At 42.8% G+C, this 14,195-nt stretch overlaps 1 protein-coding gene across 2 annotated transcripts in view; it reads right to left on the bottom strand.

Annotated features, from left to right (window-relative positions):
- Positions 1–4,853: 4,853 nt before the first annotated feature.
- Positions 4,854–14,195, bottom strand: part of TULP4 (TUB like protein 4) — a 128,012-nt gene continuing 118,670 nt past the window's right edge. For both annotated transcript variants that reach the window (XM_065732804.1, XM_065732812.1), the window contains exons 13-15: positions 13,737–13,880; positions 7,182–9,757; positions 4,854–5,498 (exon numbers count right to left, since the gene is read on the bottom strand). In XM_065732804.1, the coding sequence (XP_065588876.1) occupies positions 5,382–5,498; positions 7,182–9,757; positions 13,737–13,880 (2,837 nt within the window). In that variant the 3' untranslated portion in view covers positions 4,854–5,381. The remainder of the gene's footprint in view (positions 5,499–7,181; positions 9,758–13,736; positions 13,881–14,195) is intronic.

The raw sequence follows: 14,195 nt of genomic DNA, 5'->3' as shown, positions 1-14,195 counted from the left end.
AGTTTGCACAGAACCATTCAGTACAGCTGATAATGCTGCACAGTTGTCTTAAATGGATATACAGGTCTAGACCATTATGCTTACCTTATAATCACACAGTGATGGCAAAGTGCATTTTGGGTGTGATTCCACTCTCTTAGGTACCTTGGTGTAATCTGGTGAGGCAAGAAGCTGGCCCTTTGTCAGCATGTCATGCAAATGGTTCATCTGCTGCTAATCCTCAGGTCAGATTTACTGGCCTGGAGTGGTTTGGGATCTGCAGAAATGTGTGATTTCCAAACTGTTGCTTTGGCACACACATTCTTAAAAGTCAGTAAAAAATCACTCTGTCTTCTCTTTCAATCAAATCAGTTTTTGCACATGGATTTAAACTGTTGCTGATGGGTAAAAGGGCAGCAAGACAACATAGGGTAATACTTGAGGCAACAACCAGGCAAGCTCACACATTTGTCTGGAATTTCTTAAGACAAAAAAATAAAAACAAAGACATGTGAAGGAAAGTCAGACTGTCCAGGCTCAAGGCCTTGTGCATCTTCTTAAAAACAGTGGAACAAAACCAGAGAGAGAAATGTACAATTATTTTTCTGTGGCTGCATCATGGAAGGTTTATCTTACTGAGATGAATCTATGTGCAGATTGACTGCCACACGACCAAGATCAGGCAGCCCATGGCACCTCTTTCTGCTGCCTCAGGAACTCAGTGCAAAACTATGATGGTGACTGTTCATATTGTAACTCTTTCATCTCTCTCTCCTGTACTCGCACTGCAGAAATGCAATATTCCCACTGCTTCAAGATAAAATTGACCACTCCATGCATGGTGCATATCATACAAGACTTTAAGCACCAATTTACAGAGTCTGTTAGGAGCTTTATTTTGAGAGTATCAGCTGTATTTTCTAAATGAATCAGGATCTCTACTGCATCCCTTTGCACCTTCAGTGGACTGGATTCCACACAGCCACCAGCTGACATCAGGGCTTTCTCTGCTTAAAGCTGCCGCAGGCAAACTCTTTGGCAGTTGCATCTACTCCTGGAGCTAAACTGGAAGGAGGGAAAGAATGCTGCTCCACTGTGTCTTGGTGGAGAAGCACCTTGAAGAAGAGAAGATGCCACAGGCAGAGGTCAGGGCTCAGCTCAACCAGATTCATGCAGCATTAGCTCAGGTATCAGCAGCACTATGGCTGTGCTGGAACCAGCTGAGCCCCGCTGAAGGGCTGCTTTAGCCTGAGCAGAGAAAAGAACATTTACTGCTGTACTCTTTCTTGTGCTTCCTTTAGCTTGTACCAAGCTAATTTGCTAGTCCACAGCACTGAAGTACGCCACTGTTAAACCCTACCAGGCTATTCAATGAACTTACAAACTGAGCCTATATAGTTACAGCCTCTTTTATCACACAAGCCAGCCTATGTTATATCTAGACAGAAAGCATTGTATGAAATAAGAGGGAAAGCTTTGTATATTTTAAAATCACCCCCAATTGAAATATGTAGTTCAAAACAAAGGAGGGAAACGCACAGTGGAGAAGGACAGATTTCTGCAGGTCCCAAGGAAGTCATTTAACATTCTCTGCAGTCTATGTAGTCCTCCAAAGCAAACTCACTGCTTTCAGATGCCCTAAAATATTTCTGCCTCCCTGAATGATGAAATTTTACATACTAGCTTACAAAACCAAGTCTTTCTATATGTACTTTGAACTTCTTGCAGCAAACGTACTGCTAGCACACAATTACTTAGAAATATGCTCTTTAAATATAAATAATAAAGTGTGTCTAACTCATGGATACATAGAAATAAAATAATTCCTTAATCACTTATTACATTACACAAGATAAATAGTTTGCCTTTTGGATGTTAACAACAAAACTGCATTAAATTATCTTTAAAAATCACTCAGAACTAAGAAAGAGAGAAAGAAGGAAAGAAGAAGGAAAGAAGGAAAGAAGGAAAAAACAAACAATCAAGAAAAAAAAACATTAAACCCCCAAACTGTCACAACTATTGCACAACTGAAAAAAAAAAGCTTTGGAAAAACATAATCAACCACTGGAAATTACTGTGTGTATAAAAGAACATAATCTTGAATAACTTGTTACATTCTTCCTAGAAGAACTTATTTATCTACAGAAAAAGGATCTTACACATTAAATATAAAATGTAAAATCTATCTTTTAGCTGAATGCAACAGCAATCTTTGAGATTTAAGTGATTATTTTGTGGGGGGGCTTTTAGATTTATGTCTTATGCTGTATGTCAATGAAAAATGAAAAAAACCCTGTTGCTTTCACGTGTTCTTTACAAAATTTAGGATCTGGTTCCACTCTCAGAATTCACACCATTTCCACTTATCTCATTATTACAGTTCAACATATTTGAGAGTAGCTTCTATCTCTAATATGAGGTAGAAGCCAAACCACTAAAACCCTCAGTTTTAATTCCTTTTAGGGACTCTGTCAAAGTGTTTTCAAAAAGACAAAAGAGTATCTTATCCTATAACATCTGGCAAGTAAACAGGAAGGTTGGAAATTGTGTTTGTTTTCCTGATTTATGATTGTTATTCCTTGTGCTTTGTTTGCCAAAGCCACCAGAACGACGCAATCACAGCCTTGGCCAACAGAACCAAATTACTAATGCTGTTACATGTTATATCTCTTTGCAATTTGTGGCCCTACATTAAGAGAAAACTACTGGTAATTGGAAAAAATTGCTTATGAACCAAATGAAGAGGAATACTGTTCTGTGGAGGGTTAAAGAAACTGCACACAGAAGTCCTTCTAATTGGACCAGATTTTGTTCAGAAAAAAACACCGATGTTCTTTGCATATGGTAACAGTTTTTGGCTTAAAACTACAGGCAATGTTCCTCTCAGCAGAAGATTTCTAATTTGAACGAGTCGCCCTTCTCCCAGACAGTGAGCATGTCATGATATGTTTCTTGTCTGTGGTGTTCAGCATATGCCCATTATATTCTAATTCATGAATGACTGGTAAGCACAGACTTCTGGGTAGGAAAGGACACTAATCAGCCAGCTTTCCTCCTCGTGTATTGAAAGCAGCAGACCTGAGAATTCAACTGACTGTTTGCACAGGGTGTAACTCAATACAGACAAATGGCTTAATAGTGCTTCCTTTATAAAAATTTCCACAGATTTTAAAGGAAACAGGACCAAACCATTTCAGTTCCTCCATCCCACACACGTTACATATACGGGAACACAAGCTGCTGAATAAGTTATGCGCATGAGAAGAAATACAAATAGGCCCAGATAACGTAGAGAAATTCAACAAAATTAATTGAAGCAAATGAAGTCTGTTAAATGCCAAGGGGAATGTTCTGCCTGACACGCAAGCAGAAGCTGCTGAACTCTGGGATCATAGAGGCATGGTGCCTATTCCCCTTCCTTCCTTCCTACCTCTAACTCCTCTTTCCAAGGAAACCACTTTGCCAAGGGTTCTTCCCAGACTCACCCTGCGGGATGATACCTGTGGATGATCAGCTTGTAGTCTCTCTTGGCAACTCTCAAACTCCTCTCTGACTGATATTTATTATTTCCTCTGTGCTGTATTGCTTTACACACGTCAGCAGGGCAGGAGTTTCTAGCTCACTGCATTCTGGTAAGCTCTGCTGCAGCAGGGTCCTCTCTTACGTGATATATTCCTCTAGAATGAATTAAGTACAACACAGATCTGCCTTACCACTAGGATTTTCAAAAAGTAAAGAGAGAGAAAATCACATCAGTTTATCTTATGTTACTCAGCTTTTCAAGTAAGAAGTTAAACTGAATGAAAGAGATAAAGCAGCCATCAATACCTCAACTAACTTATCTTCCTCACATCGACAGAATTTTTCTGAAGGATATCTGCAGTTATGTTTAGTAATCTAATTTCAAACAATTACAGGAAAAATTACAGTTCTTGTGTATTACCGTGGAAACTGTTTCCACGCAGAATGTATTCCATAGCAAAAAGCATGCAAGGAAGGAAGAAAGCAAAGAAATACATACACAAAAATGGACAACACTGAAAACCTTCTGTGCAAGCAACCCTTCTAAACAGTCAGCAGGTCCGCATGTCCACCAGAAAACAAACTTCAGCTGTCCTCCTGTCAGTAAGACTCCCCCTGTAACACTCCATTTAAACTTTGGCTTGCCACCCTTACCTGGAGCATTATATTCACAAACTACAGTCACAAGAATTACTCAAGTAGTAAGGTGATAAAAGGAGTAATTCTGTCCAATTTTTCCTTCAATTTTTAACTTATTTGTCCTCCAGCCAGCCATGATGTTGTTTCCTGTAATGAAATTGCTTTCCTGATGAAATTGCTTTCTGTAATGACTTGCTATACTTCTGTCTCCTACCTAATTTTAGCTCAGATACAATGTTGTGGAACTTGATTCCTATTGATTACTGAGAAGATGAATACATTGGGCCTTCTCATTCACTCGAATGACTTTGTTTATACAGTGTAAACACATTTAAATGAGGAACATGTATAGGCATGGCCTTGGAGGTACATCTGGTCACACTGTACCTCTCCCAGCTGCAGGCCAAACTGAAGAATACTGCTGAAAGGTATGAGCAAAGATGGAATGCTCATAATTATTTTCTTCCCTATTTTCTGTCACCCAATGAAAGATGTTTATCCCCAGTAACAGCACACAAAACAAGCAGACATCAACTTATTTGATACACCGAGTTTTAAAACCATCCACTGGTAACAGTTTTGTTTCTCTTCTGAGTAACACATCGTTATTTATAAATTAAATATTGACCTACAGAAGCCTCCCTGGAACTTGTGGTACTCAGTTATTATCAGAGATGAGAGAAGAAACACGTGTCTTCAAGTATTATAGCTTCTTTTTTTCTTTTTTCTTTTTTTTTTTTTTTGCTGCTATCATTGATGTAGTAGTAGTACAAACTGGACCAGAAAAAAAGTTATGTTCCCTGTTTTAAAAAGAACAGCATGATATAAGGCAGTCTATCAAAAAGAGCAGTCTTTTTTAATCCCTCTATGAGCTTACATCAGCTATTGTAGCAAACACAGCAGAACCATCACAGCAAGCCAAAAGCCACACTTCTCCACGTAACACTGAACAGCTCTCAACCCTTTGCTCTTTCTGAAACCCAGCAAAATGCTTTAAAAAAAGGAAACACCTGAAAACAAACAAACAAACAAAAGAGAAGAAAGCCCCCCACCCTCCACCCCATGACTGATTAGAGTTAATGCCCTTCTGTTGGGCACCAAGAGTCCTTTCCAGTTTTATGGCCTTCTTCACTCCCAGGTACCTCAGTGCACCTAACGTAGGCTGCCCTGACATTTTCCAGTTTGGACTCTATGAGAAGGTTTTGATAACATTTTCCTCTCTCCAGGTTTCTGCTTGTTCATTTGAGGCGTTGAGTCACATTAGCCAGAGCAACAGCAAAGGCTTGCACTGCAGAAAATGGATACTGAAAGTCCAAAATGTAAGCATTGCCATCAATCCTTCCAAACTGCATCACCTGGGAAGAGGAGGAGAATGGGGAAGGAAAAAGAGAACAAGGTCAAAAAAAGCAAATCACAGAAATGAAAGCAAAAAAACCAAGAGTTAAACACTCTGTTCCTTTGTAAGATCACTTCTATTCATCATTCTGGACTATTTTGAGTGGGTTATTCACAGAATGGGGTGCGAGGCTGAAGAACTGCACTGTAATACTGCACTGTGTAGAGTTCGTGACTAATATTTCACTCTATAAACTGTGAATTACAACATGCTGAACACTATAAAGCACTGGTGTAAGTAGATTGTTACCAATGACCTCAGCAAATGCAGGTCACACCAGCATCCTTTTTCATGCAGGAAAATACTGTTCTCTCTATCGGAGAGATTCTATTCTTGCCCCATCAGGAAAACAGACTTTGTTTTCAAAAGAAGGAGCTTTCAGGGAAAAGGAATAACCAGTGTCCTGTCTATAGCACCTCACACTTGGTAAGCTGTATTTCCTTAGCAGTTCTGTTTTCCTTTATAAACTTCCCTAGCATACAATTAGACTGAGAATGAATTAGCAAAGGGGCAGTGGGAACTGTCTGATACGTAAAGCTGGGCTAGTCAGGTTGTTCTTCTGCAGGGGGTATGTGAAGTTTGGCCTATTAATATTGTGTTTTCATTTGCTTAATCAGAAGATCCAATCATATTTTTTTTCTACAGTGAATGGAAGTGAGTTGAGCTTTGTGCTATCACCAGCAAAGCCTACGGCCAGTGTGATGTTACAAGGGTGTTCATGGGTATGTATCCATGGTCACTGCTTTTTTAACAAGCTGCTATTTTGCAGCAGTACAAAAACAGAAGACTACCACTGGTCATGTACATTGTATATTTAAGACGTTGATCTCACAAGTTAAATCAGAGAGAGTTGAGAGCTTTGATGGCTTTAATAAATCAAAAGTGACATTCTGAGATAGCATGGCTGAACCTGGAATTAAATCTGTAACTCCCCTGTCCCAGTCCAGTGTCCTGCTGATTTATTAATAGCCTGGATTTGTTGTAGTAACATCCTGCTTAGGCCAAAGGGAGAGGTCACAAAACTAAATATCTGATTTTCTGGCTTTCAAAAACTCCTTTACCCATAGGCTGCTTAAAAGCAGGCCACCGAGCCTCTCTTTCTGGGAGCGGGTCAGAGCCTCCATCTGTACCTTTAGGATTAAGAACTAGCTCCTGAGGCCTGGCAACTCATGAGAGGAAATTCTGATCTTTAGGGAATCTAAATGAACACCCATCAGCTCTGTTGAACAGAGTGCATAACTGGCAAATCTCTGTAACCACCAGTGGAACTGACCAGTGTTCATTATGTGAGTTATCCACACTCACTGAATTCAACTGCAACTACAGTCAGGGAAAGTTGTTGCATTTTTCTCCCTACAATTTATTACAAATACTCCTTTCCTTTGTAAGTAAAAGCTATTGGGATTAAAGGAGGCCTTTGCTCCTATAGTACAGAATATATCTGGTACATTTACATTACAACTACACTTTCACTTCTGAATTCAGACCTTTGATTGCTGTTCTTTATTGATTACTTTCTGTGCAAAGTTTCTTCTCCAAAGAGCACCCAACACGAGCTGGAGGCACTCTGCCATACAGAGGCAGGCTGGATCCTGGCACCCACCCTCCCCATCAGGTGCAGCATTTGCCACTGCCCTCCTACCTGCCGTCCTTCCAGCTCAATCTGGAAGTTTTTTGCTGACTCCTGGGTCACTCGCCCTCCAAAGTCCAGCTGGTAGACTTGTGTTGCCTCGTTCCACAGCGGCTGCTTGTTGGCCATCACGTACACAAAGCCCTGGCTCCCCAGCCTCCCGTCCTCCTTCTCGCTGGCCTTACGGCACTTGAACTCATCCAGCTCACTGGCTGTCCTCAAATTCCTTTTAGTTTTCCAACCCTTTTTGCTGCCCTGGCTCTGGTTCATCAGTTCATCCCCGCTGATAAAAAGCTCCGGCTCACTCTCTGAACTATCCTGAAATTCATTTGTCTTATTCAGCTTCTTGGACTTGAGCTGGTCTTTCTGGCTCTTGACTTTCTTCTTCTCTCTGCCCAGCCTTGGGCTGGATATTAGTGAATTGAAGTCAGTCAGCGTCCTTGAATCCTTTTTGACCTTGCCCTCGGTGATAGCCTGCACGTTTCCTTCCTCAGCACGACTATCCAGCCGCTTCCGGCTCTTCTTGCCGAATTTGTCTGTCCTTTGAGGAACAGGGCTTTCTGTCAAGGAGAGCACCTCCTGGAAGGTGTCTGCTGTCTCCACCATCACCTCTGTACCCACGTGGCCCTGAAGCTCCGTCGGTGGAGGAGACATCACCGGCTTCTCCACCACAAGGAGCGGCTTTGGGGGCAGAGTGGCCTGGGGGTTCTGCACGGGTGGGCATGCGCTGTAGGAGCTCCATGGGTGCAAGGCTATCGGTGGAAGCTGTAAACTAGAGCAGGCACTGCTTCCTGGATACATGGGCGGCAAAGGACAATAGGAGAGGTTGGGTGGGTAAGCTGGCTGTAGCACTACCGTGGGCTCCTGCTGTGTGAACTGCGCTGGGGCCAGAGCTTCTTTGGGGGAGCAAGGGGGCTGCATTCCCTGAAGGGGAGGGGCACTGTAGCTTCCTGGGTACGGTACTCCGACCCCATAACTTGTCTGGAAAGTGGCAGTGGGACTGGTTGGAGACTTAGGGGAGACAAACGGCATTCGAGACATATCCAGACGCTGAGTCTGACCAATGATGAGAGGAGCTGGTTTTAGAGGGTTGGGTACAGAGCTCTGAGATGTCCTTTCCTGAGGAACCCATATCTCTTCGCTCACCATAGGGTCCCACTGGTATGGTGGTGGCCGTTTTACACTGATGGCAGCCTCTGTCAAAGCCACAGGTACGTGTCGGATCGATTTTTCCACGGGACAGTGCTGAGAAAGAGCTTCATCCTCCGTAAAGGCAGAGTTGATATAATCTGCCCGGTCACGGGAATTTTCAGGCGGGCTCAGCAAGTTGTAGGAGGACTGGGAGGCCAACGGTGACGTACTGACAGAGTGAGCAATGACAGAGCTGTGCTGGGAGCCACTCCCCGTGCTCAGATCAGGTCTCATGCCACCGATACTGGAAGTGCTGCTGCTAGAGTTGGCATTAGCAATGTTGCCTACACCACCAGCACTCGCGGTGCTGGTGCCACCGCTGCTGCTGCACTGGCTGCAGGTGTACAAAGCAGTGGGTACTCTCTGCTGGTACTGTGCTGTCACAACGCTGCTCTTGGCTTTTGGGGGAAGCTGCAACGTGGCTCTCTGGCTGTCCACCAGCTGGGCCATTTTCAGCGCTGCCTCTCTACTATTCCTCCTCAGAGTAGCATGGATGATACTGCTGTCCAGCCTCTGTGCAATGCTCCTGCCCTGTGACAGCTGGCTGGCAATGTCTGGGTAGGGTGGTGGGTCCCCAGTGGGAATGGAGTAACGGGGAACTGTCAGCCGGTTCAGGGTGGCACTGGTGCAGGGTTGCTGCATCTTTTTCTCAGCAGCGGTGATGCGCAAAGTGGCAGAGCTGCCAGGCCCTGGCAGGGTGTAGGTGCCCTGGCCACAGAGCATGCGGGTACGAGGTCGGCACACCTCCTCCACGTTCCCGCTGCTGTCAAACGTTGTTATCCTCTCATACCCCAGGGGCGGCTGGTAGTGCCCTGCAGGGTAAAGGGAGAACTCCCCCTTTTTCAGGCAGAGGTCAAGGGGTGGTGGTGGGGGGACAGGTGGAGGTGGTGGGGGGCCAGCTGTGGGAACGGTGCCAGGGTAGGGTGGCGGGGGGTTCATCTTGTTCAGTTGCAACTCCTGAGCGGCCCCAAAGATGACAGCATCACCCTCCACCAGCTGCGGTCCTGGTCCTGGACGTGGGGGCTTGGCCTTGAGTTGGGGCTCATGCTCACGGTCACTGTGGTCCCGGAGGTCAGCAAGGGTGATGGCAGAGGGAGGTGGGGCAATGGTGGGAGGTACAGGGGCAGCGCGGGCCACATCTCCCCCAGTTGGCGCCACTGCCCCAGGGCCAGGGAATCGGCCTGGTGCTCCTGGGAAGGGTCCCGGCCCCTCGCCCCCTGTCTCAGCTGGAGGGTTGGCCAGCACATCCAGCTGCACGTTCTGGTTGGCCAGCAGTGACTGGACCAGGCCGATGCTCTGTGTTGGTGACATGGCCTGGGCTGAGCTGTGGATGGGGGCGATGGGGATGTTGACGGTGCAGGGCGGGCTGCTGGCAGGAGCACCTGGCGCCCCAGGCACTGCAAAGAACAATACAGCCCATCAGTTGCTAGCCTACTTGCATGAAGCAAGGCCACTTGCCTCCTGCTCACTCTAGACCTGGGCCCATTGACCTTCACTGAGCACAGTGCTTAGGCAAGCACAAGGACAGCAAGCTTCAAACCAGACAGATATCCAGAAGTGGGATTTCATGTATTCTTTGCTTTTATTCAGTACTTTAAGGAAGTACACTTGGGCAGCTAAAAAATGTGCCACTTGGAAATTTCATGGCAGCATTTACATGGAATTCTGGAACTGGGGGGAATTTGTTTCTACAGTTAGTGAGAAAAGAAAACACCACTGCATGTCTTTTGTACTTTGTTATTTTGTTCTACTCTTGACTTTTTTAACTGCCTGCTTATCTTTATGTACTTACTTATGTGCTCTGCTGCATTTGGATGGGCTGTTATCAGACCCAGAAATCAGCAGGTCAGTCATTAGTTTGAGCAAGTAAGCCAGACTATCTGCACTATTTGCAGTGACCCTCATTTCACAACAGACATTTCTAACAGCTGGAGATCAATTTTAAGTTAACTTCATGGCAGTGGTGCTTCAGAAATAAAGTTCAGCACTCATTTTCAGGCCACACTATGATTCCCATAGACTTTCCCAGAGCAATGGGTTTAACTGGTGGGTCTGAACTTGCACTCCTTCATCATCCATTTGTAATGATCACTAATCAAATCAATACAAGGTTTTCTGCATCAAGATTCACATTAGTTTTCAGACAAGTTGTTTTGATGAAAGAAACATCAACAATCAAACAATACAAGAGAAAATCTACCCATAGATCCCTGCCTGCTGCCACATCTTCTTTGCTTCTAATCCTAAGGGTCACTGGATGTGGCTCCCACACTTTTTCTAGGGCTGCTACAATGTAGTGGTAAAGCACAAAACAGTCCTTGCTGACCCAGGCTGACACTCTCTAGAGACAGTGAGGTGCTGCCATGATGTGCTGGAGAGAGCTTTGGGCAGAGGATGCTATGATGCTCCTCAAGCCTGCCTTGATATGACAGCAATTACAAGCACTGATTTAGATATTTGATAAATACTGTCACACACACACACACACACAAATAGCCAAGGAAAAGATGAAGAATGTAGAAGACCGGCAGTGAAAACACTGTATAAACTGTATAATGCTTCCAGACACAGTGAGCTTAGGCAAACTGGAGAATAGTTATCAGCTAGGAAAAGGCAAGTATTATTCCTTTGAGTATAGTGACAGAGCAACCTGTACACAAAGAGAAGCAAGATGAGGAATACGATGGAATGAAATATGGACAAAACTTACAGAAGTTCTAGAAAGCGGGTTGGTATTGAAAAGATGTGAGGAAATAGACAGGAAGTCAGAGTGGTTCAAGAAGTAAGTGTTCTAGTCAAGGCAACTTGAACATCAACGTTTGGAAGCAGATGAATACACAAAAAGTTTCCCATAGGTAGTGGTGAACAAGTGATGGTGCGGCAGTTCTCATGATTTTAAGCAGAATGCTTAAAATGCTTGGAAACTGCTTGCAATTCCTTCTGCAAAAAGCAGTGAGACTTATTCCAAGAGAAGCTACCACTGAAAAGTCAGAAAGCAACAGGAAAAGGAGAGTACTGGAAGCAAGTGCAGGTGCAGAATCCAAAATAAGAAAGAATGTAGATAGAAAAGAGCAATAATATATAAACGAAAAAGTACCTAAGAATCTTGCAGAGCCTTTGCTAACTCTCCAGCATTTAAAAAAAACATGCAAAACAATAAGCGAGCTGTATCAAGCAGGTTTCTGTCAGGAAAAGAGATCTGAGTTCTATCTACGATCATTTGTATGGGCAAATTCTGTGGAGATCTGTGGTTCACAAGATCTGATCAGGCAAGAGATCCATTAGTCAGAATTTATCCAGCCACTGCCCAGTTCCTAATTAATTTCTAATTAAAATGCTAGTCACCTACTCACGCCCTATAATTACACTTTCAATAGCATCAGTTTTTTATTAATATTAGTCACCACAATAGGATGTGGAAGGTGTGCAGCTATTTGTGGATATGCTGGCAAGTTTTAACAGTACCTCTGCTCCTTTAGAAGAAGGCTGACAGCTAAACTTCAGCAGCCCTAAGGCAGAGCAATTCTGTGCTTCATGCATTCATCCTGATGCCTGCAGGTTAGCACTTTGTGCTCCTGAGCTTTAGGTTTAATTGTTAGCTATCTGGAACGTTGCTGTCATGGATATTAAGTGCCTATCCAAATAACATCCCATTTGTCACAGTGTTGCTTAATACCCCAATGTGTTTAAATCCAACTTTCTTTTTTCTCCAATGGTTTTTAATTGATTGGTTTGCATAATTTGTGAGTTAAATCAATCCACTGTCCTTTTGACCTGCCACAACTTCACTGACTACATTAAAAAGCACCTGTCCCAGAGTACCTCTTTCACAAATTCCACTGCCCAAGAGCAGCTTCCTACTGACGGCTTTTTTTTGCTTTTAAATTTGTCATGTCATCATTACTTACACTGCAGTATATTTTTCCATCCATATAGGGCGCTTTTTCCACGGTATATTTACTGCCTTTAAGAAAGAATTCTTTTGAGGTTTTTGAAAATTTTCATAGCCTGTTTGTCAAGTCAGAAGGAATTTGAAAGAAAAAAAGTGGACAGAAGAGGAAGGCTCTTATGGAGGACAATGTAGTACGACTCTAATTATCTTTCTCCAAAAGCAGGAAGAAAACTTCACAGTTTTCCCTATATTTCCGTGATGCTTACTAACTTGTAATTCAGAATACCATTTCAGCTCCTTTAATAAAACTAAAAGCATTGATATTGAAGATCAGGAAGGGACACAAAAACTTTAGCTCCTTTTTGCTATTCAGTTTTTCTGTTTTTCTTGCACATGTCAACTAAGTTTCAGATGAGAAAATGCTGAGTGCATGACACGTATGATCATCAATGCCTTTACTATTTTCTTCAAATCTTTCTGAAGAAAAATATTTCTTTCTTCAGATCCTACAGGTGCCTATCAGGTAGACATAAATTAAGCAAGCCAAGCCCTGAATCATGAGGGCATGGGCTTCATTTTAAGCACATGAATATTTCTTTAAAAATCCACAGGACTACTCTGATGCTTGGATCAGCCACAAACATGTGAGCTCTCAGCAAAACATTCAAAACAGTGTGAGAACTTCCATTTAATTCCTCAGTGCTCACACTTAATTCTTCCTTAAAGAGGTCATGGAGGCTGCTCCTATAGTTCCAAAAAAATACAACGCAGGAAACACAAATCCCTCACTGATGTGAGAATTTTGAAACTGCATCAATTTAACTATTTGGCTATTTAATATTCATTTTATTATTATTATTTTTTAAATCGGAGCAGGTCCTCAGTACTTCCTATTCTTTTACCTATCATACTCAAATCACCTGCATGCCAAGCTTTCCCTGTACCGCTTGAATGTCCTGCTACCTTACATCTTAGTGAAATTAGAAATTCCTGATCCTCCTTGTTTACATAACACTTCACTACTTTAGTCTCTCTGTAAGCCCTGGTACTGATAAAAATCCAAAAGGGCATTTAACACTTTTCAAAATGTGTCTGAGTTAGACAGGAGTCTGCCCAAGCTCCTGTCAGCAGATTATGCTTCGCTTCCATCAGCTCCCAAGAACAACCCCTTCGGGCTTCCAACACAATATAATTCCGTTCTACACAGATGCAGAATGCAAGGCTTTAATCTACAGAAAGCTGTTAGTGAACTTAGAAGATGATTAATGTTCCAATTCACTGGAAGCTTACCAGCTCTATATGTGTTTCATTTTTCTACGTTTTTATAAAACAACGTCTGCAATACACACAAGTCTTGTTCTAATTCAGTCCTACAGGACTCTACCAGACTAAGGGATTTTGATTCATGTATTTACCAAAGGGGGCTGGATCTGTCCTCCAGCTATCTTGAGCCATAGTTTGAGAGGCTTACAGTTTCACCTTACCTGGTAAATCATCTTCATCTTCACTGAAAACGTTTGGATTAAAGACAGGCAGGTTAATGTAGTCCATTGAAATCTTTCGCACTTCTGGGAGATATATTGTCATCTGCCTGGGCTGAAGATGCAGCAAACTGGTTTTATATATTACTGGAGACAGAATATGACAAGAAATAATTTTTGAAAATGGTTGCACAAAGAGAATATAAAGCTAAAAGAGATTTAACTCAAAGCAGAAAGAAGGACTAGTACAATTTCTATATAATTTACTACTAAGTGAAGGCATGTATGAGACATTTTTAACCGAATTACTAGGTAATACCTTGCAAAAACAGGACAAAATGGATTGCTTCTTTCAGCTTTTCTCCTAGCACTATCTCTTTAGTTATGCTGTGGAAATAATGAATTATTTCATCTGTACTTGCATCTATTTTTAGGAAAGAAAATTATTTTTGTATTCTACTT

This window comes from Cyrtonyx montezumae, unplaced genomic scaffold (genome assembly GCF_038088225.1).
Source record: "Cyrtonyx montezumae isolate F1298 unplaced genomic scaffold, pur_monq_1.0 scaffold_0, whole genome shotgun sequence".
Classification (NCBI taxonomy): domain Eukaryota; kingdom Metazoa; phylum Chordata; class Aves; order Galliformes; family Odontophoridae; genus Cyrtonyx; species Cyrtonyx montezumae.
Note: the sequence above shows the minus strand (reverse complement) of the source record. Positions and strands in the feature narration are given on the sequence as shown.